This window comes from Schistocerca piceifrons, chromosome X (genome assembly GCF_021461385.2).
Source record: "Schistocerca piceifrons isolate TAMUIC-IGC-003096 chromosome X, iqSchPice1.1, whole genome shotgun sequence".
Taxonomy (NCBI): domain Eukaryota; kingdom Metazoa; phylum Arthropoda; class Insecta; order Orthoptera; family Acrididae; genus Schistocerca; species Schistocerca piceifrons.
The window spans coordinates 116,979,937-117,007,009 of NC_060149.1; the positions used below are offsets into that span (position 1 = coordinate 116,979,937).

A 27,073-nucleotide genomic window follows, 5' to 3' on the forward strand; every position below is an offset into this window, starting at 1 on the left:
AATTTCTTGGATGTACTATCCAGCCACAAGTGGACTGAAATTGAGGTAACTGCACAAGTTATATTTGTCAGTTCTGCCCTGACATATCTACAATTACTAGCCCAGTATAATGCTCGAAACAATAGACCATTCTTTGAAGATATTAAAAATAGCTGTATACTCAAAATCTTCATGCGTAATGTAAGGTTTCTACACAGTGCACAGCATGAAAATTGTTTCTGTTTCCTTCTGTCAGTACCTATTTAAACATGGAATTTCTATGACATGCCTTTAAAAGTACAATACAATATTGCAGTGCCTGTGTTATTCTGAATTATGATGCAATGTTCCTTAGGGCATGCATACATGTCTACATCTACATCTACATCTACATCCATACTCCGCAAGCCACCTGACGGTGTGTGGCAGAGGGTACCTTGAGTACCTCTATCGGTTCTCCCTTCTATTCCAGTCTCGTATTGTTCGTGGAAAGAAGGATTGTCGAAATGCCTCTGTGTGGGCTCTAATCTCTCTGATTTTATCCCCATGGTCTCTTCGTGAGATATACGTAGGAGGGAGAAATATACTGCTTGACTCTTCGGTGAAGGTATGTTCTCGAAGCTTCAACAAAAACCTGTACCGAGCTACTGAGCGTCTCTCCTGCAGAGTCTTCCACTGGAGTTTATCTATCATCTCCGTAACGCTTTCGCGATTACTAAATGATCCTGTAACGAAGCGCGCTGCTCTCCGTTGGATCTTCTCTATCTCTTCTATCAACCCTATCTGGTACGGATCCCACACTGCTGAGCAGTATTCAAGCAGTGGGCGAACAAGCGTACTGTAACATACTTCCTTTGTTTTCGGATTGCATTTCCTTAGGATTCTTCCAATGAATCTCAGTCTGGCATCTGCTTTACCGACGATCAACATTATATGATCATTCCATTTTAAATCACTCCTAATGCGTACTCCCAGATAATTTACGGTATTAACTGCTTCCAGTTGCTGACCTGCTATTTTGTAGCTAAATGATAAAGGATCTATCTTTCTGTGTATTCGCAGCACATTACACTTGTCTACATTGAGATTCAATTGCCATTTCCTGCACCATGCATCAATTCGCTGCAGATCCTCCTGCATTTCAGTACAATTTTCCATTGTTACAACCTCTCGATACACCACAGCATCATCCGCAAAAAAGCCTCAGTGAACTTCCGATGTCATCCAAAGGAATGGGCACTGTGGCGATTACAGCCATTATGAAATACATGAAATGTATTCACAGTTGGGAGTATGACCAACCTTATGTCTGCATGCATGTCCAAAGAAACATTGCATCACAATTTGGGATAACACAGGCACTGCAATATCGTATTTATCTGCCAACACCAGGCGAGCAACTTTAATGTAAAATGTCTCATCTGTACAGGAATATCCATAATGGATGTATGAGTACAAGCCTCTCAGCTTTTTCCCCAAAAAGTATCTTTTGACAAACAAGACTTCAATCATTTCTTCATTATTAATAAGAATATGAAAATACGTAGATCATTATTTTACAAACATGCTCTGACTGCTAGTCTAGGTAAAAATATATTTTCAATATATTTAGCATGTCAAAAGATACACAAGGTGAAAGACTGGATCCCTCATCTTTTATTTATACAGCATGCCCTGTGTTAATGCCATACTTTTCAACGAATAATACTTGAAATACTGTTTGTGTGGTGTGTTAGTAATACACCTCGCACAGCACTACCTGAATATTAAGTAACACTTTCAGCATGTGCTATTCTTTATGTATGAACTGTTCTGATGACAACAAGTGTGGGAACTGAATAACTCACTTTTTAACAACACGGAGGAGACCAGAACACTACGTGTTATCATTCAAATAAATTCTTGATGTATCACTTTATGTGGCTTGTGGCTTCTCATGACTGAATAAACCCCATGACAGAATTTTTCCAGTGTTCAGATTCTCCATTCTATAGTTATGACAAATAATAAAATTGAACTTTTGCATAGGTAAAGTTTCTCTTCTTAGCCTTAACAACATTTAGCAATCATTTCTTTCACATGCTTAGGCTCTTAACTTGTTTATAATTCTAACAATGCATGAATCTCTGTTGTAATACTTATCTTATTTTGTAACTTGTTGGATATAACTTTAACAGTACTACAAAGTTTAACTTTTGGCACCTTAAAGGTGCACCTTAAAGGGAAGTGACTCAAGGCATTTATATTTACTACCTATCACACTGCTTTTATTTGTGATGATGACTATTGTTGTGACAGTACCACGACATTTAACAGTGCCGCCACGACAGTACGCGCAAACGACGATAGAGGCGCTCCGCAACTCGGCTGAGCGCGGGAACGCCCCCTAGCTACGAACGGCGCCAGCCGCATGTCACGGCACGGCAGCCGAATAAGAGATACTGAGTTGTTATCATGTAACAAGCTATTGTTCCTAAGAGAGAGTGTTTGAATATCCACGCAATTATTGGTGATTAAAGGTTATAACACTTTTTGGCGACGAGGATGGGATATTTTCACTGCGTTGTGGATTTGTGTGTTCGTGACGGGGCAGACATGGAACAGCTTATGCAAGCACTCATTGAACAACAAACACAGCTGACGGCTGCTATTCAGCTGTTGTCGACGTCGCTTACTCATCATCTGCCTTCCTCTTCTCCGCCTCCATTCCCTCCTTACGACGAGGCCACTGAAGACTGGGAGGATTATGAGAAGCGTTTGCGGCAACACTTCTTGGCTTTCGGCGTTGTCGACGCTCCTATGTGTAAGTCGTTATTTCTATCATGGATTTCCCCACGGATCTATCAGCTGCTATCTCAGTTAGCCCCTCTGCAGGAACGTGCCTCTCTATCCTTCCAAGAAATGTGTGACTTATTGTCTAACTATTACCGAAAAAACACTCACGTCGTTGCCGCCCGCGTGGCGTTCTACCGGTGTCGTAAATAGCCCCATCAATCTTACCGGGCTTGGGCGGCGGAACTACACGGTCTGAGTAGGAAATGTCCGTTTGTCACGGACACTCATCATGAGTCTTATGCTGATTCAATGGTTAGGGATGCTATTCTACGGCTTGCTCCTGATAAAGAAGTTTGGCAACGTGCCCTACAACTGCCAAACCCATCGTTGTCAGAAGTTCTAAGCATCGCTCAATCCTTTGGAGTGTCTCACGCTGCTGGAACGCAAATAGACGCGTGGTGTGATGTAAGTGCTGTACAGTCAACTTTCGACACGGACAATTTGCCTGTTTCACAGCAGAACGAAGATGTGGCGGCGGTTCACTCGCGTAAACAACGTCGCGTTGGGCCGCAACGCTCGCAGCGAAAACAGCAACCACAGAAGTAGGTTCGTTCCGCACTTCCTTCTTGTCCACGTTGTTTCGTACACCATGACAGGGCCGCGTGTCCAAAACGTTGGGCCACGTGTAATTCATGTAGGAAAAAAGGCCACATTGCTTCTGTGTGTCAGTCCCCTAAAGTTCCTGTCGACGAGGACGAGGCATCGGACATGGATGTTAAATGTGTGCTCTCTCAAAACAAATAAGTTGTTTGTTACTGTTCGTGTTCTGGATAAAAACATTCACATGCAAGTGGACACTGGCTCTGCAGTAACGCTCATTAATTCTCGCACGTATTTGGAGTTGGGCTTCCCTCCCTTGTCTCCCGTTACACGAAATCTGAGAACTTACAATAAACAGAAAATTCCTATCATTGGCCAGTTTGATGCTTCCACTGCCTACAAGTCTGTTGTTAGGCCCCTCACGTTTTATGTGGTGGATCATGCGGGCACTGAAAACCTGTTTGGTTATGATGCTTTCCAGTTGTTCGGGTTCTCCATTGATGACGATGTGCACCTCATATCTGAGGATATGCCGTATCAACAGCTGGATGGATTGTGTTCTGAATTCTCGTCCGTGTTCTCTGCTGGTCTGGGTCGTGTCAAGGATTTTGAAGCCCACATTACTCTTAAACCTACAGCTCGCCCTAAGTTTGTCCGGGCCCGCCCTATTCCGGTGGCGTTGCGTGCACCTGTCAAAGCTGAGACAGACAGGTTAACAGCTTCAGGGATTCTCCTTCCTGTTACCTCCAGCAAATGGGCATCGCCAATCGTGGTGGTTTCTAAACCAAATGGGAGTCTGCGATCGTGTGGTGATTTTAAAGCCACTGTCAACGCTCAGAGCCTCATTGACACTTATCCTCTTCCCCATCCTGAGGAGTTATTTACCAAGCTTGCTGGGGGCCAGTTCTTTTCCAAACTTGACTTATCGGAGGCGTACCATCAGTTGCCGTTGGATGCTTCTTCGAAGGAATTTCTCCTCATCAACAATCCTTGTGCGTGTATCAGTACCAGCAGTTACCATTTGGCGTCGCTAGCGCGCCGGTCATTTTTCAGCGGTTTTTGGAACAGCTCACGGCTTCCGTTCCCAGCTGCATAAACTATCTGGATGACAGTGTTGTCACGGGGGCCTCCACTGAGGAGCACCTTCGCAATTTGCGTTCACTGTTTCGGGTTTTGCATTCGGCTGGGTTGAGGTGCAATCTGGACAAGTCACAGTTCTTCCAACCCTCCATTGTGTATCTTGGTTTCCACTTGTCCCATGAGGGTATACGTCCTCTACGTCAGCACGTTGCGGCCATTAACGCTCTACCCCGACCGCCTACGGTCAAAGAACTTCAGGTGTTTCTAGGCAATATTGCTTATTATCACAAATTCATTCCATCCACGAAGGCGGTAGCTCATCCACTGCATCAACTGTTACGCAAAAACGTCCCTTTCTGTTGGTCCGACGAGTGTGAGCAGGCTTTTGTCCGCCTGAAGGCTCATTTGCAGTCGGCGCCTTGTCTTGCCACATTCCGTCCGGGTCAGCACTTGGTTCTGGCGACTGACGCGTCACAGTATGGCCTAGGGGCTGTTCTCACCCATCGGTATGAGGATGGGTCGGAACGATCCATCGCCTATGCTTCCAAGACCCTCAACGATGTGCAACGGCGTTACTCTCAAATCGAAAAGGGGGCGCTCGCTATCATTTATGCTCTAAAAAAGTTCAGCGTTTTTTTGTATGGTTCTAAGTTTCACCTCATCACCGACCACAAGCCGCTGGTCTCTCTGTTCAGCCCATCGGCGTCGCTTCCGGATAAGGCAGCTCACCGCCTGCGACGTTGGGCCTTATACTTGTCTCGTTTTCACTATGAGATTCACTATCGCCCCACGGCCCAGCACGCCAATGCTGACGCATTGTCACGATTGCCGATGGGCCCCGACCAGGTTTTCGATCGTGATGAACTACTCTGTTTACACATTGATGAGGAAGAATGTCGTGCGGTCGAGGGTTTTCCACTTACAGGTTCGCAGGTCGCGTCGGCTACTGCGCGGGACCTGGTCCTGCGTCAGGTGATCAGTTTTGTTCAACGGGGTTGGCCGGACAGGACCAAGGGCCGGGCATCGGATCCCCTTCGCAACTACCATGCCTTGCGCCTTCGTCTGTCTGTTGGTGATGGTGTTGTTCTTCTGGCCACGGATGGCGCATCTCCACGGGTCGTGGTGCCAGCCTCTCTTCGCAAAGATGTTCTCAAACTGTTGCATGAAGGCCATTGGGGTATATCTCAGACTAAGTCCCTGGCCCGCAGGCACGTTTATTGGCCCGGTATTGATTCAAACATCGCCCACACGGTTGCTGCGTGTGGTCAGTGTGCTCAACAACTGGCTGCACCTCGTACAATGCCCTCTCCGTGGCCTGATCCGGCGCAGCAATGGGAACGGGTGCACGCTGACTTTGCCAGCCCCTTCCTCGGTACTTATTGGCTACTGTTGATTGATGCTTTCTCGAATTTTCCATTTGTTGTTCGATGTCCGTCGCCCACCACTGCGGCGACGACGCTGGCTTTGTCCAAAATCTTTGCGCTAGAAGGTCTTCCATCCACGATCGTCACGGACAATGGCCCTCAGTTCTCTTTGCAGGCCTTCCGTGATTTTTGTACTGGACAAGGGATTCATCATGTTACTGCACCGCCCTTCCATCCGCAATCGAATGGGGAGGTTGCGCGCCTTGTCCGCACTTTCAAAAGCCAGATGAAAAAATTCCTTAGTGATTTTTCCACAGATGACGCTCTGCTGCAATTTCTGAGTTCTTATCGCTTCACGCCTCTGGGTGATCGCAGCCCTGCTGAACTCTTGCATGGCCTACCATGCCTTGCGCCTTCGTCTGTCTGTTGGCGATGGTGTTGTTCTTCTGGCCACGGATGGCGCATCTCCACCTGCTTCACCCTGTCAGGCCTTGTGCTGTGTCCCCTAGTGTGGGAAAATACTCGGTGGGCACCAACGTGTGGGCACGATGGTATGGATCTTGCCCTAAATGGATTCCAGGGGTGGTCAAGGCTCTTCGCGGCCACCGGCTTTGAGAAATATGTACAGACGACGGCATGGTTGTTCGCCATTGCGACCAGATGCACCCACGAGTGGTGGCCACACCGGTGCCACCACCCCTTCCTTCGCCTCCACCAGCCCGAGAAGCCAGTCCTGTCGCTGCTGCCGATCTACCGTATGTGTTGATGCAGCCGACGTCGCTACCGCTTCTGAGTACGCTGGAACTGGCCCCAGTCGCGACGCCGCCTTCTCCGGGACCCATCTCGCTGGAGCACACCCCCAGGTCCACAACACCTATGGATGCTGCTCCTACGTTTTCACCCATCATCTCGTCCAGGAGGCACGTTCCATGCACGAGCTTCCGTCCTGGACATTTTCGACCATACTCTCGTGTCTCTCCGCGGGATCTTCTCGGGGCCTCACAAGAGGCCATGGATGTCTCCGCAGTGTCCATGTCTCCAAGGAAGTGCGTGTTTTTTTTCTTTTTTCAAGAGGGGAAAAGTGTTGTGACAGTGCCACGACATTTAACAGTGCCGCCACGACAGTACGTGCAAATGGTGATAGAGGCGCTCCGCAACTCGGCTGAGCACGGGAGCGCCACCTATCTACGAACGGCGGCGGCCGCATGTCACGGCACGGCAGTCGAATAAGAGATACTGAGTTGTTATCATGTAACGAGCTATTGTTCCTAAGTGAGAGTGTTTGAATATCCACGCAATTATTGGTGATTAAAGGTAATAACAACTAGAAACATATTAAACTAGTTGTGTAGAGAGGTGTTTGCTGCTACTCTGTGGACTGCACATGGGTTTCTTAGGCTAGCCAGTAGTTTGAAGTACTCTGATGAACACTTACTCACTAGAGAGAGAGAGAGAGAGAGAGAGAGAGAGAGAGAGAGAGAGAGGGAGGGAGGGAGGGAGGGAGGGAGGGAGGGTGGGAGGGAGGGAGGGGGAAGTTCCCAAATTTACTGCCCTCCAGGAAAGTTCTCATGCTAAAATTATTCTTGGGACTGAAAGTGGGCTAAACCAAAAAGTAGGGATCTCTGAGATATTTAGCAAGTCGTGGAACATTTTCCAGAAAGACAGATTAATTAGACACCACAGGAAGTGGTTGTTTTGCCACAAGTTTTTCAAATGTTTTAGAAAAAACAGTGGGGAGACAGATAGGCTGGTAGTTTCCCATATCTTCTGGCTTAATCTCTGCATATTTTAGGACATCTGGGAAAGACCCATGTTCAGACAACTGGTTTACAACAATAGTCAGTGGGTACAAAATAATATGGCATACTGCCTTGATTACCATGGAAAGAATTGGCTCAATAATGGCTCTGAGCACTATGGGACTCAACTGCTGAGGTCATTAGTCCCCTAGAACTTAGAACTAGTTAAACCTAACTAACCTAAGGACATCACAAACATCCATGCCCGAGGCAGGATTCGAACCTACGACCGTAGCGGTCTTGCCGTTCCAGACTGCAGCGCCTTTAACCACACGGCCACTTCGGCCGGCATGGATAGAATTCCATCCCATCTAGCTGAATTTTTGTTTTTTAATGATAATATTGTGTCTTCCACATCTTTCTGAGTGATTTTTCTGAATTTTTTAAAACAAATGTTTTGTATGTCATCACTATGCCTGAAAATCATATTTTCCTGATGGGCTGCCATGTCTATGCCAGATTTTGCCATACTGACAAAGAAATCATTGAAGCAGTTTGACATTTGAACATGATTTACAATAATTTCACCCTGAAATGTAATTTGAGAATGTTCTTGACTTTAAAGATTGACTCCCAACTGTGATTTCACAACAGATTGCCTTTGTTTTATTTCTATGTTTGTTTATGAATATACTATTTGCCAGTTCTTTTGCTGCCAGTATCACTTTTTTTTATATAGTCTTATAGTGCTTAACATAAATTACAAAATTAGGGTTTCCATTTACTTTGAGCTCATTGTGCAGCTGTCTTTTTCTGTCACTTGAAATTTTTATGCCTGGTGTAATACAATTTTGTTTATTCCTGACTCTCTTTTGATAAGATTTTGGGGGAAATGTTTCACTGAATACACCCAAAAAACAATTTGAAATTAATCAAAATTTTTGTTGCTTGAATCATGGTGGTCTAAAGGCCAGCCTGTAACACTTATCACAAAACAACTCTAAATTTTCTTTGCTAAAATTCCTTCTTATATAAAATTCAGATCTTAGTTTCTCCATAAAGAAAGCTTAGTGATCAGATATCCTTTGATCTAACCAAAACTTCCTTGTATCATCAAACTGATAATCTGTAATAATATTATCTAGGCAGGTTGCTGAGTGGAAGTTTTCTCTAGTGCACATAGTAGAGTTTAACTTGAAACCAGATTTTTGGATTAAATTGCGAAATTTTTCAATGTCACTGCTTTCAATTAATGTATTTAAGATGAAGTCTCCTGCAATCTCAATCTTTTTCTTGCATTCTTTTTTAAGTTTAAGAGATATTGAAATTTTTCTAAGAACAATTTAGTAGCAGAACTCCCAGAAATTCTGTAAATTGATATTATCACAGCTCTACACAACAGTTTTCAAAAATACATTCTTCAGTTAGATAACTAAAATCTTTCATTTTAATGTTTAAGGAGGCATGCAGTAAGATACAGGAACCCCCACAAGAGTTTTTTTTTTTCTACAAAAGCTGCTGGCAAGTTTTAAATTACTAATTTTATTTAGAATGTCTATGCATTTTTATTTTTTTTTTTTTTTTGTGAGCCAGACTACCTTTTTTTAAGCAGACTACCTTCATGATTGCCAGTTCAGAAAGTATAACTTGCAGTTCATCAATTTTAGGGTAGCCTAGATTTGGTCATTTTTCTGCTAAACTGTTTATATTTAGATGCATCAAGATAGTTTTTGAGTTTGTTTATACTTTGAAGAGCCTCACTTGTTCCATTATATTTAAAGTTTCCATTTTGCATCACCACTTTTGTTTTCTCACCCCTTTTGGAAGTTTTCAGTTTCCCTTGCTTTCAATGATTCTGCAGATGTCTACAATTATTTTGCTGAAAGTCATTGAACCTAACCTATTCAAGTGCAGCCCATCCTTTCCCACTTACAAATTTATTTGAGTCTCCAAAAATTGCACCCAGCTTGTAGCACTGTCCCCTGATTCCACTGTTTATCTTATTTATGTATGTATCACTTACTGACCTTCTGTGTAAAACTGCACTAATGACAGTTTTTGAATTTGCAAATATACTTTTTGCTGAGCGGATCAAGTTCCATGTTTCACTGATTATTTCTTCCTCCTTGCTGTTCCGGATGGAATTTGTTGCAACATGAATGAAGACACCTTCGTATTTGTCCTTTTTTTTCATTTCTACTTTCAGTTTCACTTTGTTTCAAATTGAGAATATTTTGAAAGTGTCTGCTGATCTGATGCCATGGGATTCCAGGACGAACATCGAATTCATAGCCTGGAGCTGTAACATTTTTCAGTGTGGAGTTGCCAATAACAAGAAAGTCCATTTTTTTCAATTGGTTTTGCTGTGGCACTTCCACATTTCACGTTTGTCCTTTTTGTAGGTCACTGTTTCCCATTTATATTCGTTTACAGATAGTTCGGTGGGTGGGTTTTTGATCACATTTCGCATACCATGTGTATTTTGAAGGTTTTGTTTCATACTTGGCTGGTGTTTTTCAGACACCCTGGATTCCATTTATTTCCGTTTGATGGATATCACACACAGAAAGGTTTTTCTTGAGTTAATCTATCATTTTTTTTCTTTGTAGTCAGTAATTCGGTTTTCAATGGTCCAATGTCCTTGTGTAACTGCTTTATAATTTCGTTTTTTGTACCTTCTTTTAGCTCCATTCTACATTCATCGGCCTGTTTTTCCCATATTAATCTATCATTTTCTTTTTTTGCAGTCACTATTTTGGTATTTAATGCCTCAATGTCCTTTTGCAGCAACTTTATAATTTCGTTTTATGCGTCCACTGTACTAACTATATTGGCTGCTTCAACTCATAAACAAACATCGCATGTCCATTTAATATCATCACTGATGAATTTTAGGTTCATTTTCATGCACTTTTCGCTCAACCACACACAAAATACCCTTCATCACTCGCTTTTCACATTCTCTATGTGAAAAACTGTTTTTTTTTTTTTTTTTTTTTTTTTGCGGAGAGTGAAATGTTGCTACACTTGAATTTGAGATTTTCACTCTGCAGCAGAGTGTGCGCTGATATGGAACTGTCTGCCAGACCGAAACTCAAACTCGGGACCTTTGCCTTTCACAGGCAAGTTCTCTACCATCTGAGCTACCCATGCATGACTCATGATCCATCCTCACAACTTCAATTCTGCCAGTACCTTGTCTCCTACCTTCCAAACTTCACAGAAGCTCTTCTATGAACCTGCAGAACTAGCACTCCTGGCTGTACTATTAATCCCAGTAAAATGTTACTTTTTTGTTATTATTTTTAAAATGTCATTCAAATGCTTATTGTTTCAATTTACCACACAAGCAGGCTTCAAAATGCAACATTTACAGGTGAGTACCTGGAGGAGAATATAGGACGTGCAGGCACAGCAAGCTGTGATCTAACAACCCATGATTACCTTCACATTCCCGATGGACGGGGAGCAACTAGTGACGATTATGATGATGAAACACAGTTCCATGATGATCCTAGTAGTTTCTCTATCTCATCAAGTGATAAATTCTGTGGGAGAAGTCTATCTGGTTTAGCAGTTATTGAAGAGGCAGAGCATTTGAAGTCTGGATATGTTTTAGACCCACCAGAAAATACATCAGTTTCATCAGCAGTTACAAGTAAGTTCCCTTGAAAAAGCTATTAGAGCACACAAACATGCAAACATTCTCAGTCACACTATACCCACAACTGACAGTTATTGTATATAATGTACCAGATTAATGTGTGCATTGGTTTACTTTCAGATGTGTTGTTTGTATGACTGTGACAGCAACCCTAAATATGAAATATTTGTTTTTGATAAATGTGGATAGACTTTTTACAGAGAAACACTTTCATTCTAAGTTTATTATTATCATGGTTCTGTCCAATTTTGTGTAGTTGAAACCCTCGATAAGGATGCTTGTACATCAAAGACCACAAGAACACAAAAATGAAACAAATCCATAATAAAGCAGTAACAATGAAGTGTATGTTACTAGTAGGAATAACACTACAATAGTTAATTCTTATTCAGAGTATCATAGAACTACAATGTAGATAAGCATTAATTTTCTCATGTTACTTTTACATAGATCCCATTTAATGAAAAGCTAAATAACCACAATAAACATGTGGAAATAGGTATGATGGCTTAAATGAATATGCTAAGATTACATGTGTAGAGATAAGCACTTTAATGATCAGCTTGATATTGCTATACGCACACAGGCGAAGATCCAGGAGCAGTAGGTACATCTGGGTCTGTAGGTAGGGACCCAGTGAGTCACTGCTGATGGGCAAGGGAGTGGGGCAGAGGGGGAGTGGGGGTGGAAGAATGACATAGTCCTGATGCCACATGGGTGGGCATAATAAGCGGCCCGTGTATGCGTGGGGTGGACCATCAGAATTGGTCAGGCGGGAAGGAGTGGGTGGGATGGTGACAGTTAGGAGGCGTGTAGCATCAATGAAAGAAGAGATCGCATTAATCTCCACACCTGGGGGAGTTGGAGGTTTTTGATGATAGAAATGGAAGAAGTGGGAGGGTTGTTGGCTGAGCAGGGAGGAGTGTGAAGGATGAAAATGCAATTGTCACATACCGATAGAGAGATGTCATCTGGGGCAAAACAGGACACATCTGTTTGGAGGGGGAAAGAGCTAGGAGGGAAAGGGGAAAAGTGGGTAAGTGGTGAGGAAGGGGAACCATCGCCATCAGGGGCCAGACTCAGGCAGGCTGGAGATGGAGCCAGTGCCGAGCAACCATCAAGCTCAGAGACATCAGTGTCAGCAGAGACCTCTTGCGGGGATGTAGGCAGCGCGACAGGAGCAGGCTCATCCACTGTGTCATCCACAACGGTCCGTGCTGGCTTCAGTCGATAAACTGAAATGGTTAGAGGTTAGTCACATAGGAGGACATCAAATGTGTTTGTTTCACATGCTATCACTTTATGGGGACCGGAATATGGACAGTGAGTCATTGCGTAACATAACATAATCACTCTTGTTTAGTTCCTTGTGGATAAACACCGACAGAGTGGAGTGAAAACTGGGAGGTGGTATAAGCTGTCAAGAAATATGGGAGTGCACCTGCTCTACTAGGAGAGGGAGTTCAGTGTCTGCAAGCGGAGGTGAGTCCTCAACAAACTGGGCCGGAGGGACCAGTGGTTCGCCTTACAATATTTCAGCCAGGGAAGCCTTGAGGTCCTCCTCGAAGAATGCATGGATACCCACAAGAACCTAGAGTAATGCGTCACACCATGAGGAATTGTGGCACAGTAGAAAAATGATGAAAGTTTGTGTTCGGAAGTTCTGATTGCATAGCTGGAAGCTACGATGGCATCTGGTTCACTGATAAGTAAGGTGCTTGAGTCACAGGAGGCAAATGTAGATGCCTTTGGCTGTTAAAAGACCACATGGTATAGCAACAAAAGATGATACGAAAAACACGAAAACAGTTTGGAGCACTTGTCGTCGGGGTCACCAGTGTGGAAATAGGTACAATGGCTTAAATGAATACGCTAAGATTCCACATGTAGAGATAAGCGCTTTAATGATCAGCTTGATATCACTATGCATAAACACACAATCATTCCAATTCAAATGTTCGCAACGAACTGAAGGTCCATGCGCTATCGGTCGCAAACCTCAAAGATGGCAGTCCAAAGATATTTGACTTGACTGATTGCATGCCACCACAAACAGTTAGTTACACATTACTTAGTTCATTTGAGCAATTCTTTTATTGAAATGATTCAGAATTAGGGTAAAGGATATGTATGATTAATGTAACCACTAATGTAGATATTATTTTTTACTCCTACTAATGCAACGACACTTAAAAATAAGAATTTTTAGAGGCTACCAGTTTTTAAATAGAAATTCATCCATGGAATACAAGGAGTTGTCCAAAAGAAATTATTTAATGTTAGATTTGAAACTTGCTTTGCTATCTGTTCGACATTTTATGTTATTGGGCAAATGATCAAACATTTTTGTTGTTGCATATTGAACTCCTTTCTGAGCTGCTGACAGCTTTAATAATGGGTAATAAATGTCACTTTTCCCCTAATGTTGAGTCAATGGCTGTTCTTCTAAAATTGTGATGGATTATTTATGATGAATTTCATTGGAAATTAAAATGCAACACCACATATTATTTTTACTGCTCACTTTTGTGTAATCTATTCTAAGTGATGAGTTACCCCAGAAAATTATTTTATAAGAAATTATTGAGTGGAAATATAGAAAATATGTCAGGGCTGATTCATTACTTTCCAAGACTAGTAATTATGAAGAGGAAAGTTGCTACTCAATATAGTGGAGATTCTGATTCACAGATAGGCACAACAAAAACACTGTCACAAATAAGAACACGACTGCAGTCTTCGGCAGCTGAAGCCACTGCCAGTGCCATTGCAGTCATGTGTGTGTGTGAGTTACATTTGTCTGTGTGTGTGTGTGTGTGTGTGTGTGTGTGTGTGTGTGTGTGTGTGTGTCTGTCATCTATTTTTGACAAAGGCCTTGTATTGTACTGTATTGTATTTATTGGTCCAGCAAATCTTACATGTACAGTACAGCACATCAGATATTGGACAGGTCAAAGTATATCTTACAATTAAAACACTTTAGAAACTAGAAAATTATGTTCACAAAATTTTACAGCACTTCATATACTGGGCAAGTCAATGTGTAAGTTACAATTAAAGCACATTAGAAACTTGAAGTTTACAACTGAATACATGTATAAGCCAATATTAACGATTACAGTATTTGCATGATCCTCACTTAAGCTCTAAGGATTTTTGAGGAACTCTTCTACACTATGAATTGACATGTACACTAGAGAATTATATTCACAGAATTTTACTTCATATACTGGGCAAGTCAGTATACAACTTATACTTGAACCCCATTAGAAACTTGAGAATTACATCTGAATGTATTTATAGGCCATTATTAATGGTTACAGTATTTGCATAATCATCACTTAGACTCTCGAGAATTTTGGAGGAACTCTTCCACGCTATAAAAGCAATGTGTCAACAGATATTCTTTTAATGCTGCTTTAAAATTTTTTACATCAGTCTTTACTTAATTTCTCTTGGCAATTTATTGTAGATAATTTTGTATGGAGTACATGAAAGTCAGTTTTCTGTCTTGTATTATGATGATGAACATTTTTGGGGAGGATACTAGGATTTGTTATTGTATATTTCTTTATAAACATTGCACTTTCTAATAGGAAAATACATGGAAGGGGAAGAATCCTCATCCTTTTAAATAATGGTCAACATGGTTTGTTCCTTTTTATTCGAGCCATGATTCTCACTATTCTTTTATGCATCCTGAAGAGTTTTAGGCAGGATGGCGAGTTACCCCAGAAAGTGATCCCATATTTTAGGACAGAATGTATATTAGAATAATAAACTGTCATTAGACAGTCCTTATGACAGCAGTCTTCTAGCACTCTCATTAAATAACACATGGGACTTAGCTTCTTTCATATGTTGTCAATGTGAGTTTCCCATCTAAGATTATCCTGTAGCCAGACCCCCAGAAATTTTGTATTAAGCGCACTTGCAATATCTGTGTCTGACATCTGAATTCTTATATCCTCTTCAGTGTTTCTCTTGACATTATGAAATTTAATGCTACTGTTTTATTTATTATTAGTTTGTTTTGGTTGAACCAGTTTACAACATTTGTTAATGCCTCAGACAGTCTTGTCTGTAGTATCTCTGCAGTCTTCCCACTGACTAATATGATTGTGTCATCTGCAAATTGGATAGTGCTATGGTACTGGTTGGTTGATGTTAGGTCATTTATATATATATCAAAAATAGGATGGGGCCCAGTGCCAAGCCCTGTGGTACTGCTTTATAATCAGTATAGTGTCTTGTTGATTTATTTTCTTTGTGAAAATGTATTTCTACTACTTGCTTGTGGTCAGTAAGATATGATCTAAGCCAGTTGTAAGGCATACCTCTGATACCAATTCTTTCAAGTTTCTGCAGCAATAGGGTGTGGTCTATGATGTCGAAAGCCTTAGACAGATCAAGGTATATGCCAGTTACTTTTTGTCCACTATCAATTTTTTCGAGTACTTCACGCAGAAATTCATATATTGCTGTTTCTGTTGATCAGCCTTTCCGGAAGCCATGTTGGGTTGTGGATAATATTTCGCAGTTTTCTAGAAAATCTAGCAACCTCTTATGAAAATTTTTTCCAGTATTTTCGAAAATGTAGATAGCAAGGCAATAGGTCTATAATTGACTATGTCTTCTTTCTTACCCTTTTTGAACAGTGCTTTCAGTTTCACTGTCTTTAAGCAGGAAGGAAAGACTCCATTTGTTAATGAACTGTTGAAAATGTGGGCTAATGGTCTTGCAACGAGGTCACCCGCATTTTTAATGACATAATCTACAATCTCATCCACACCTGTTGAAAATTTTGTTTTTAACTCTCTAATTGACAGTATAATTTCCTTAGGGTTGGTTGGAGTAAGAAATAGGGAGTTGCAGTTTCTATTTTGATTTGATGGTGTTGTAGCAGGATTTTTATTTGAAAATTTTATGTCAGAGAGTAATTTGTCACTAATATTTGCAAAGTATGTATTAAAAGCATTGGCTACTTCTTCTGGATTTGCAATTTTTTTGCCATTTTGCATTACCTGGAGATTTACATTTTGGGAGATCTCATTTCCTACTTGTTCTCTGGCTATCTTCCACATGGCTTTCATTTTGTTCCTGGCCATTTTTATATGGTGATCATTTGTTGTTTTTTTTAGCTTCTTTTATGACTTTGTGAAGCACTCTCTTATAATTCTTGAAATACACCAGAAATTCTTCTGTAACATTTTGTGTTTTTGAGATTTCATAAAGTCTCCTCTTTTCAGCACATGATATTTTAATGCCTTTCGTCAGCCATGTAACATTTCTTTTTCTAGTTTTTAATGTTTGGTTTTTAACTGGAAAAGAAATATTGAAATAATGGGAGAATATTTCTATGAACATGTCAAACTTTTTACATGTGTCCTCATAGTTGTCTATATCGTTCCATGTTTCTTTTTTAGTAAGTGCCTGAAGTGTTCTAGGTGGTGCTTGCTAAAATTTCTACCTTTTCTTGTCATTTGTTGTTCAGTATTTCCTGCAGTCTCTACTGGGAATTCAATAAACTGTGAAACCTGTATTCATATTTCCAGACTTGAATAAATATTTATCTGTATTTATTAGTATCAGATCTATAGCACTGCTTGACGATTTGGTGACTCTGGTGGGGGATTTGATAGTTGTATGTATATTGTAGGTTTTTAATAAGGCCTCAAGGTTTAATCTGTCTTTTGAGTTCTTGTTGAAATCTATATTAAAGTCACCACATATGATGGTTGTTTTACTAACTATTTTTATACTGTTAAGTGCCTTCTCAAGATTTTCAATGAAAGTAGTTTCCAACTGGGCTTCTATATTTGCAAATAACAATTATATTTAAATTTGTCAGTTGTGTAGCAGAAATTTCGAAGTTTTGCTCTTCCCTTAGCTGGTTAGTGAACTTTAAATTATCGTGTTTGACGTCCTCTCTAACATATATGCATGTTCTTCCATGCATGAAGGTTTTCCTACAAATAAAAGATGAAAGGGTAAAGCCCTCTATCCTTGTGTGATGTAACATATTTTCTGATAACCAGTGCTCACTAACACATATAACTGACACTTCTTTTAGTTCATCTGATAACAATATTTCTATGTCACTAACTTTATTTGATAAGGACTGTACATTTTGGTGCAGGAGCATAAATTTCGACGGTGACTTATTTACTAGGTTGTTTTGGCCTACCTTATGTTCGACAGCTGCACATGACATATCATTTTTAACACTTTTACAATTGAAGTTTTCTTTCCAGAGCGTTGTTTTAGAAGATGAAATCAACATTTCTCTGGAATCACTTGCCATAAAAAACGTTGTCGTTCTTTTCTGTTTCGTGTTGAGCGAGTTGACTTGTAGTATGATGGCGTTTCTGCTATAATTTTGGGAGTTGTAATTTGAGGAACTGCAACTAGGCTAGATGGGGATCCTCTTCTTGCCGCTTCAACACTTCCTGAAGTCATTGGAGTAATATGCTCTTCATTTGAAATTGGTGATTCCATTGCTGCTGCTGCTACAATTGGAGGCTGCACTAAGCCTGGCTGATTTCGGTTTAATTGTTCCATGATTGCATCGCACGGTGCTACTTTCCCTTTCATGTTTCTATGCAATCCATGGGTAGTGAAATCTTCTCTTTTTTGACTGTCTGCATTAATATATGTCACACTGCTGAAGAGCTTGCATATTTTCTCGAACTTTCGGTTAGTTGCTTTGATTTGTGCATTCACACACGATGCTTTGATGAGGTCATGTCTCATAGGGATGCTTATTACGAACACTTTCATGTCCATAACTTTTGCCAGTGTTTTCCTTAAAGATCTCAAAGCGAATTTTTCCTCGTTCTTGTAGACATCGTTTGCGCCAGCTAAAATAAAGCAAGAGTTAAAACTTCCATGGTTGCTGTGTGTGTCAATATGCTGAGTAACTTCTCGCAGTGGAGCACCTGGCTTCACAAATCCAATAACACTTTCATTTATTAGTTTTTCATTCATGATCTTTGCCAGTCCTTTTCCATGACTATCAGAAAATAAATAAATAAATAATGCCAGCATCTTGTTTTTTACGTTGACTGTTTTCGTTTGTTGTTTTCGGTTCCGAAACTTTCGTTTGTATATTTGCTTCACTTTGTCTGTTCGTTTTTTCTGACAGCACACTGAATCTGTTTTTGCACACGATATTAGAATCAGTCAATAACTTTCTTTGAGAATTTTACAGTTTACTTTTCACTACCGGTATGTTTGGAGGTTCGCGATTTCGAGGAAAGTTTGATCTGTTTACATACTTTTCCGCTACCATACTAAAGTTGTTTGTTTGCACACGTTTTTGTTTCCTTGCAATAGTTTTTCTTCAGATGGCTGTATTCCATGATTTACTACATTCGATTTTTGCACACTGTTTTTTTTTTGTATTAAAGTTACACTGCTTCTTAGAGATTTATCTTCCTGGATAGAGTTTTCTTCAGTCACTGATTCCCATTTTCCTGTGGAGGCCGTGTCTTCTTGCTTCCCGTATTTTCCCGATTGAAGTTCTTTTATATCCTGTTTTAGAGTACCGATTATGAATTGTAGACTTTTTACACGTTCATTTAGCTTTGATATCTCGTCCTTACAACTCATACACGATTTCTTTTTTCCATCGAATTTTACTTTTTTTCGCGGAGATACACAATTTACTTTAACACTAGCCGCCATCTTGAATCTTGCTGGCCAGAAGCTTATTTGTGACAGTGTTTTTGTTGTGCCTATCTGCGAATCAGAATCTCCACTATATTGAGTAGCAACTTTCCTTTTCATAATATTGTTACATTCCATCCTGGGTTTTCTACTGCTTCATTCAAGACTAGTAATTATATGAAGAGCACAAGAAGCTGAACATAACTGTTTGAGAAGCTCAGTAATATGCTTCTTTCAGTTCAAACAATCCTACATATAGCTTCAATTTCTGTCTCAGTGGATCTGAGTTTCTTGTCTACTGCAACAAATACACCACTTCCATTTTCCATTTGACTGTCCATTCAATGCTCACTTAAATTTTCCCCAAAAATCTGACTAATATCAATTTCAGGTTTCAACCAGCTTTCTGTACCTAGCATTATTTGAGCTTCACTGCTTTTCATGAGTGCTTCAAACTCTGGCACTTTGTTGTGAATGCTTCAGCAGTTTACTATTAGGATTTTAATACTCTCACTTGTGGGAGGCATTTCTTTTGATTTTACACTGATACTTCTGGGTTTCCTACAGCTATCATTATTTGGATAGTTGCCTAATGTAACCTCACATACCCACCCACAGTTCTCAACCATATTGTGCAAGTCCAGGAACTCACAGCCTAGCTTTTCACCAAACTTTTGAAATATCTGGTTCAGTCCTTGCACAACTCAGAACCAAGGGGCCATGATCATCTCTGGGGACAATGCTACAAATTGTGAGCTTCGTTGAAACTCCATGTGCAAGGCTGGTCTTCTCAACCTTTTCTGCCAGTCACTCATAACGTACATAATCTAAATCATTTGATTCAGGTACAGAAGACACATCAAAATTGTGATAAAAATTCACAATAAACTTAGAACACCTAGTGTCAACAAACAGCATCATAATAATAATACAATCTCATTACATACATGTACAATAAAATCTAACAATTACACATTGCTCAAATTATCATTTCATCCTCTATGAATTCTTATATTGAATAGTAGCACTTCTCACACAGAAGCAGCTGTTGCTCAATTTTAAAATTTCTGGCTTCACATTAAATATGTTTTTGTCCATTAACTTGTTATATATTGTCATCCCTATATACTGTGGAGTCTGTGCATACAATATCAACTTGTGTGTGGGTAGCATGCAATTATTTTTATTTCTTATCTTAAATGTGTTATTAAAATGATTCTCCACAAATAATTTTTGTCTGCTGAGTAAGAAGATTATAACTTCATAAATGTATATGGAGGGAACAGTAGGATTTGTAGTTTCTGAAATAATGGGCAACAGAACTGTGTTTGCTGTGCAGTACACATGTATCTGACAAATTTCTTTTGCAGTGTCGGTATTTGAGATACACTACTTGAACTTCTCCACCCCAGAAAATTATACCATATCTAGTAACATTCAAAATAACTATGATAAACAAATTTTTGTGTACTTAAGTCAGTGGAATTTGCTGGTATTTGCATTGAAAATGCAACACTACATAGTTTATTTGATGGAAAGTCGATGTGTGTATTCCAGCTAAAATTTTTGTCCACATTTAGTCCTACAAATTTGACCACGTCAACTTCTTCCATAAATTGATTCTTTTGTTGTATTTTAAGTTCCACAGATTTAGAATGTTTGATTTTGAAATGAACCATATGGGTTTTTGTAATGATCAGTTTCAACCCATTTAACTGAAACCAGTTTTCTAAGGTATCCAGTGCCCTTACAATGGAGCTAAAAATGTTTTCTGTGTCATGATCTTCAAGTAAAACAGAAGTATTGTCTGCAAACAGAACTGGTGGGGAATTTATATTTATGGGTACGTCATTTATGTAGAATAGGAACAGGATAGCCCCAAAAATGGAGCCTTGAGGCACACCGTGTGATGCTGTACTTCATTTGGAATAATAATTAATTGCATCTGAAGTGAGAGTTTACCTTTGTTTTCTGTTGTGTAAGTATGATGTGAGCCATTTAAGAGCATTGTCCTTAATCCTGTATTTATCTAATTTCTTTATAAGCAAGTCACGGTTCACAGAGTCAGATACTCTTGTGAGATCACGTTGATACACGCACATTTACTCCTCTGGTTCAATGATTTGTTTATCTTTACAGTAAAGTCATTCAAAACATCCAGAATGCTTGTTCCTGATTGAAATCCAGATTAGTCACTTATAATAATTTCATTTTTACAATAGAATTTTTGATCTGGTTTGCAGCTGTTTCCTCTAACACTTTTGACAGGACTTGAAGAATGTAAATAAGGCAATAGTTATCCATGTCTTCTCTTAACCCTTTCTTGAACAGAGGTCTAACTTTGGCATACTCCAAAACATCAGGAAAGCAGCCCTGTTCAAAAGATTGGTTGAATATTTTATATAGGGGAGGTGCTATTAAGTCACACATAGTTTTAATCACTTTAGCAGGTATCCAAAGGCACAAAGCAGAGTTTTTATTTTTAATGATAATATAACATTTTCCACATCCTTTACTGTGACTTTTTTTTAAATCTGTAAGATACTCAGCTTCATGGTGCAATCCAAAGATATTTACTTCACTCTGATATTCTGTTACATCACCTTCTGACTTTGCACATTTATGAAGAATTCTTTTAAACACTGTGATACTTGAGCTGGGTTTACAATAAAGATATCACCTAGATCCTAGATATTTCATTATTGCTAACTCTAACAACTATCTCTGATTCGGCAACAGGCCACACTGCTTTTGTCTTACTTTTATGTTGTACAATGAACTTATTGTTTACCATTTGTTTGGCTGTCTTCATAACTTTTTTAAATATCACTTTATAATGATGAACATACTCAGTAAAACATTTGTTTTTATTATATTTCAGTTCATTGTGATGTTTCCTCTTCCTGGCACTAGAAATTTTTATACCCAGAGTTCTCCATTTATGTTTATTAGTCGTTTTGTTATGTGTGTTTCTAAATGGTAAAGTTTCATTAAACATTTCAAGAAAGCAACTTAAAATTTTGTTAAAGTTACTATTATTCTGAATACAGATGTTGTAAGGCCATTCAACCTATCTTAACTTATTTCTAAATGTAACTTAATTTTTTTTCATTGAAGTTCCTTTTCATATAGCTTTTGTTACATGAAATTCCTTTGTTAATATTTGGTAGTTCAGTAAATAGGGCAGAGTGGTCAGGGATTTCTAAATCTATAAAAAAAAAAAAAAAAAATTCTGGCGTCATTGGGGTAAATTTTGTAGGTTAGAATCAGGACTGAGGCTCCTTGTTTTGAAAGAAGTTAAAATGACACTAGAGTTCCACAAAATGCTTAAGAATGCATGGAAAATTAAGGTTAGCTTTGCTCATCAGAATATTCGAGATTCTTGTCTGTTTGGAAAATTTAGAGAGCTACATAAAGATAGGCATCCTATGCCTATCTTAGCACAACATAACCACTGGGTTAGAAAATTTAAATATATATGATAACACACTAACATCTTACTCATGAAGAACTAATAGGGGAAAAGGAGGAATTGTTACATATATTAATACTGTGTTAAAAACCAATGAGACAAGTAGATTTTGCAGTGATCAGTAATAGAATTGTATTCTTCTGAATTAATATTGCACAATAGTTCCCTTTTATTTGTAACAGTATGCATCATGTTCCAGGAGGAAAGGCCAGTATTCAGGGCTATGACAGGGATGATTATTCAAAGCAAGAAAGTCTAATAGACATGAACTCTAAAATGTGTGCTTTAAGTATCTTTGATACTATGTAAAAGATAATTTCTACTGCAAGCTATTTGGTTTCCACATTTTGGGAAGAGGTAGTATGAACCAAAAATGGAAAAAAATTCTCCTGTAAACATGGACTCTAAAGTGTACAACTTGAGATCTATGAGCAGTTGTTCAGTAGAAAAAATATGTTTCATAGTAACAAAGATGCATAAGTGCTCATAGCGCATATGGTAGGCACTTTAACAATACCACCTCGCAAAATATGGAAAGCAAAGAGCCTGCAACAGTGTAGATTTGTTTCACAGTTGGAGAAGTGCTCATAGCTCTCAATGTATGCATTTTAGAATGGATGTTCACCAGACTTTTTTGCTTTGAATTATCATTCATGTTACATCCATGAATATTGACTGTTTGTCTTGTGATACCATGTAGCCGACACATGGTGGTCAGAAACAATCTGAGAGGGTGTTGCAGGGTAGATTGTGCTTAGAAATAATCATAAAGCAAAAGATTTGATACACTGCACTGTTTACAAGTTAATCAGCACTGAGGTTAGCAAGTCAGACTGTTGCATGCACAAATTCAAGTGGCCTGCCATATACAGTCGGTGTCTGTTGTTCTCACAGCAATGGTGCATGAGACTGCTCAGGATTCAATCCTTTCTACCATCCCATATCCAGTTTTTGTATTGCTCTCTTATTCAGTCTTAGGAACCCAAATGAAGAACACATTTGCCGACACCATCTCTGGTGGGCCAGTTGAATTTGCACAAGAAACAGCCTGCTTGGCAAATTTCAATGCTAATTAATTAGAAAATGGTGTATCATAGTGAGTAATTTTCTTAACAATTATTTCTCAATACAGCGTAACCTGCAATGCCCTTACAAGCTTTACAGGATGTTCCTGTATATCCACACTGGGAAATTTTGAACTACTTATGATAATTATAGAGTCCTCCTTATTTGCTGGACAGCAGCAAGCTGTTGTGGTGATTTTCGTTTAGATTTTCAAAAGGATTCTGATAAGAAAAATGGTCTTGAAATCTTATTTGCATCCTACAATTTGATCTCAGTAATTAACTTTGTAAAATGGGTGGATAAAGACAATAGGACCCTAATTGAAAATGATTTCTTTGATGAAGTTGAAAGCAAGAAACCATACTCAGTAACAAATAGTCTTCCTCGCCCTGCTAGTTAGGATATATAAAATAGTATCTTACAGTATAGTTACTCCTCAGTGGAAATCAGTTAGAATAATTAATGACTCTAGAACAAATGCTTTTAAGAATAGTTTACAAGGGATGACTGGGACAAAATTTACAACTAACCAAATGCTGACTTAAAATTTAATCTATTCCATGATACATTCATATTGCTATTTGAAGACACCTTCCTGCATAAGCTAATCAGAAATGGCATTAAACAGCCATGTAAAGAAACATGGATCACTAGAGGGATTAAAATATAATGTGAAAGGAAAAGGGAATTGATCAGTTGGCAAGTACAAGTAAAGGTCCTCCAGTAGTTGCACATTAAAAAAACTAATCAAAAGATTTGCTCCCATATACTAAGCCATGTATTATCTGAAATATGTAATGCATCACCAACTCAAGCCATTTTTCCACAGAGACTGAAATATGACATTGTTGAACACCTCTATAAAAAAGGTGATAGGAAAGATATAAATAACTACTGACCTGTTCCACTACTGGCATCATTATCCAGCATTACTGAGAAGGTGATTTACTCTAGAATAGCATCCCATTTGAGCAACAAAAATATCCTACATAAATCACAGCTTGGATTACAGAAGAGTTACTGTTCTGAGAATGCCATTTCTAAATTTTAATTTTACAAGCATTAAATAATGATATAGCACTGATTGGTACTTTCTCTGACATCTAAGGCATGTGACTCCATGAATCACAATATTCTCCTAGATAAACTGAAGTTTTGTGGAATTGATGTTATAGCCAACCAATGAATAACATCATATCTAACCAAAAGAATGCAGAAAGTTGTACTTAGTAATTCAACCAATGTAGTCTGGGAACATTATTCTGGCTGGGAAGGAATTCTGTCATATATGTAAATAATCATACAGCTAGTATATATAAAACAGAATTAGTTCTTTTTGCAGATGGCACTGGATTTTTAATTAGATTAGATTTACTTTCAATCCAACTGATCCATAGTGAGGAGGTCCTCCAGGATGTAGAACATGTCAGAAAAACAACAATACATGACAAGTATTTACAACTAAAACAAATAAGTTAATGTACCATTCCACAGGTCCCAAGTGGAATGAACATCATTTAATAATGAACACTATAAGAAAGTCATTTTACAAATACTAATGCACTGAATTTAAAATAAAAAAGTTTTTTATTTATTTATAAGGTAATAAATGTGTAATACAACTACTATAATACAATGAACACATTACTGCACTGAAATTGTGCATAAGTTATATTAGTTGGTTTCACTGAGAAATTCGCCAATGGAGTAGAAAGAGTTCGCCACCAATAAACTCTTAAACTGAATTTCATTGGTTGTTAAGCTTTTTTCGGCTGCTGGCAAGTTATTGAAAATGTGTGTTCCTGAATAATGCACACCTTTTTGTACAAGACTAAGTGACTTTAAATCCTTGTGAAGATTATTCTTATTTCTAGTATTGATTCCATGAATTGAGCTGTTGGTTTGAAAAAGTGATATATTTTTAATGACAAATTTCATTAAGGAATAAATATATTGGGAAGCAGTAGTTAGTATCCCTAGCTCCCTTAACAGGCTTCTGCAGGATGTTCTTGACTTCACACCACATATAACTCTTACTGCACATTTTTGTGCCCGGAAAACATTAGCTTGGCTTGATGAATTACCCCAAAAAATAATCCCATATGACATTATGGAATGAAAGTTATGAAGACAGCCAAACAAATGATAAACAATAAGTTCATTGTACAACATAAAAGTAAGACAAAAGCAGTGTGGCCTGTTGTCCAATCAGAGATAGTTGTTAGAGTTAGCAATAATGAAATATCTAGGGTCTAGGTGATATCTTTATTGTAAACCCAGCTCAAGTATCACAGTGTTTAAAAGAATTCTTCATAAATGTGCAAAGTCAGATGGTGATGTAGCAGAATATCAGAGTGAAGTAAATATCTTTGAATTGCACCATGAAGCTGAGTATCTTACAGATTTAAAAAAAAGTCACAGTAAAGGATGCGGAAAATGTTATATTATCATTAAAAATAAAAACTCTGCTTTGTGTTTTTGGATACCTACTAAAGTGATTAAAACAATGTGTGACTTAATAGCACCTCCCCCAACTAAAATATTCAACCAATCTTTTGAACAGGGATGCTTTCCTGATGTTTTGGAGTATGCCAAAGTTAGACCTCTGTTCAAGAAAGGGTTAAGAGAAGACATGGATAACTATTGCCTTACTTACATTACATATTATGCCAGATTTTTCGTTTTTATATCCCCTATGTCTGACACAATTCGCATTGCAAATAGAGATTTGTTAAGATGCTTCAGCAGTTCTGTGGTGTGCTCCTCCCAGTTGAATTTATTATCAAGCTGTAATCCCAAGAATTTAACACTGTCCACCTCTTCTATCTGCTTGTCATCGTATGTTAGGCATAGACTCGTGGGACACCCCTTACAAGTTCTGAACTGCATGTAGTGTGTTTTTTCAAAGTTTAGTGACAAAGAATTGGCTAGGAACCAGTGATAAATGTCCACAAATATTTTATTAGCTGATCTTTCTAAGACTACTCTTGATTTGCTATTTATTGCACTGTTTGTATCATCAGCAAACAAAACGAACTTGGCATCTGGTAATGTTACTGATGAAAGGTCATAGATATACACAAGAAAAGATAAGGGCCCCAAAATGGAACCTTGTGGGACCCCACATGTAATTAGTTCCCAGTTGGATGATGCCTGATAGCTTGATACATGTCTCTTTCGTAATAGCGCCCTTTGTTTCCTGCCAGAGATATAAGATTTGAACCATTTTGCAGCATTTCCTGTTACACTATAATATTCTAATTTATTTAAAAGCATATTGTGATTTACACAATCAAATGCCTTTGACACATCACAAAATATACCAGTTGCCTGCAATTTTTTGTCTAATGAGTTAAGCACATTTTCACTGTAAGTGTAGATAGCCTTCTCAATATCAGAACCCTTTAGAAATCCAAACTGTGACTTTGACAGAATGTTATTTGAGATAAGATGGCTATAAAGCTGATTGTGCATTACTTTTTCTAAAATTTTTGAGTGTGCTGGCAACAGTGAAATTGGACGGAAATTTGATGCTGTTTCTTTATCTCCCTTCTTAAACAGTGGCTTAACTTCAGCATATTTCAACCATTCAAGGAATATTCCACTGATGAACAACTGGTTACACAGATAGCTTAATATGTTACTTAGCTCATAATCACATTCTGTA

At 38.9% G+C, this 27,073-nt stretch overlaps 1 protein-coding gene across 1 annotated transcript in view; it reads left to right on the forward strand.

Annotated features, from left to right (window-relative positions):
- Positions 1–27,073, forward strand: part of LOC124722964 — a 355,252-nt gene that overhangs the window by 315,729 nt on the left and 12,450 nt on the right. The window contains exon 7 of the mRNA XM_047248133.1: positions 10,914–11,195. Within this exon, the coding sequence (XP_047104089.1) occupies positions 10,914–11,195 (282 nt within the window). The remainder of the gene's footprint in view (positions 1–10,913; positions 11,196–27,073) is intronic.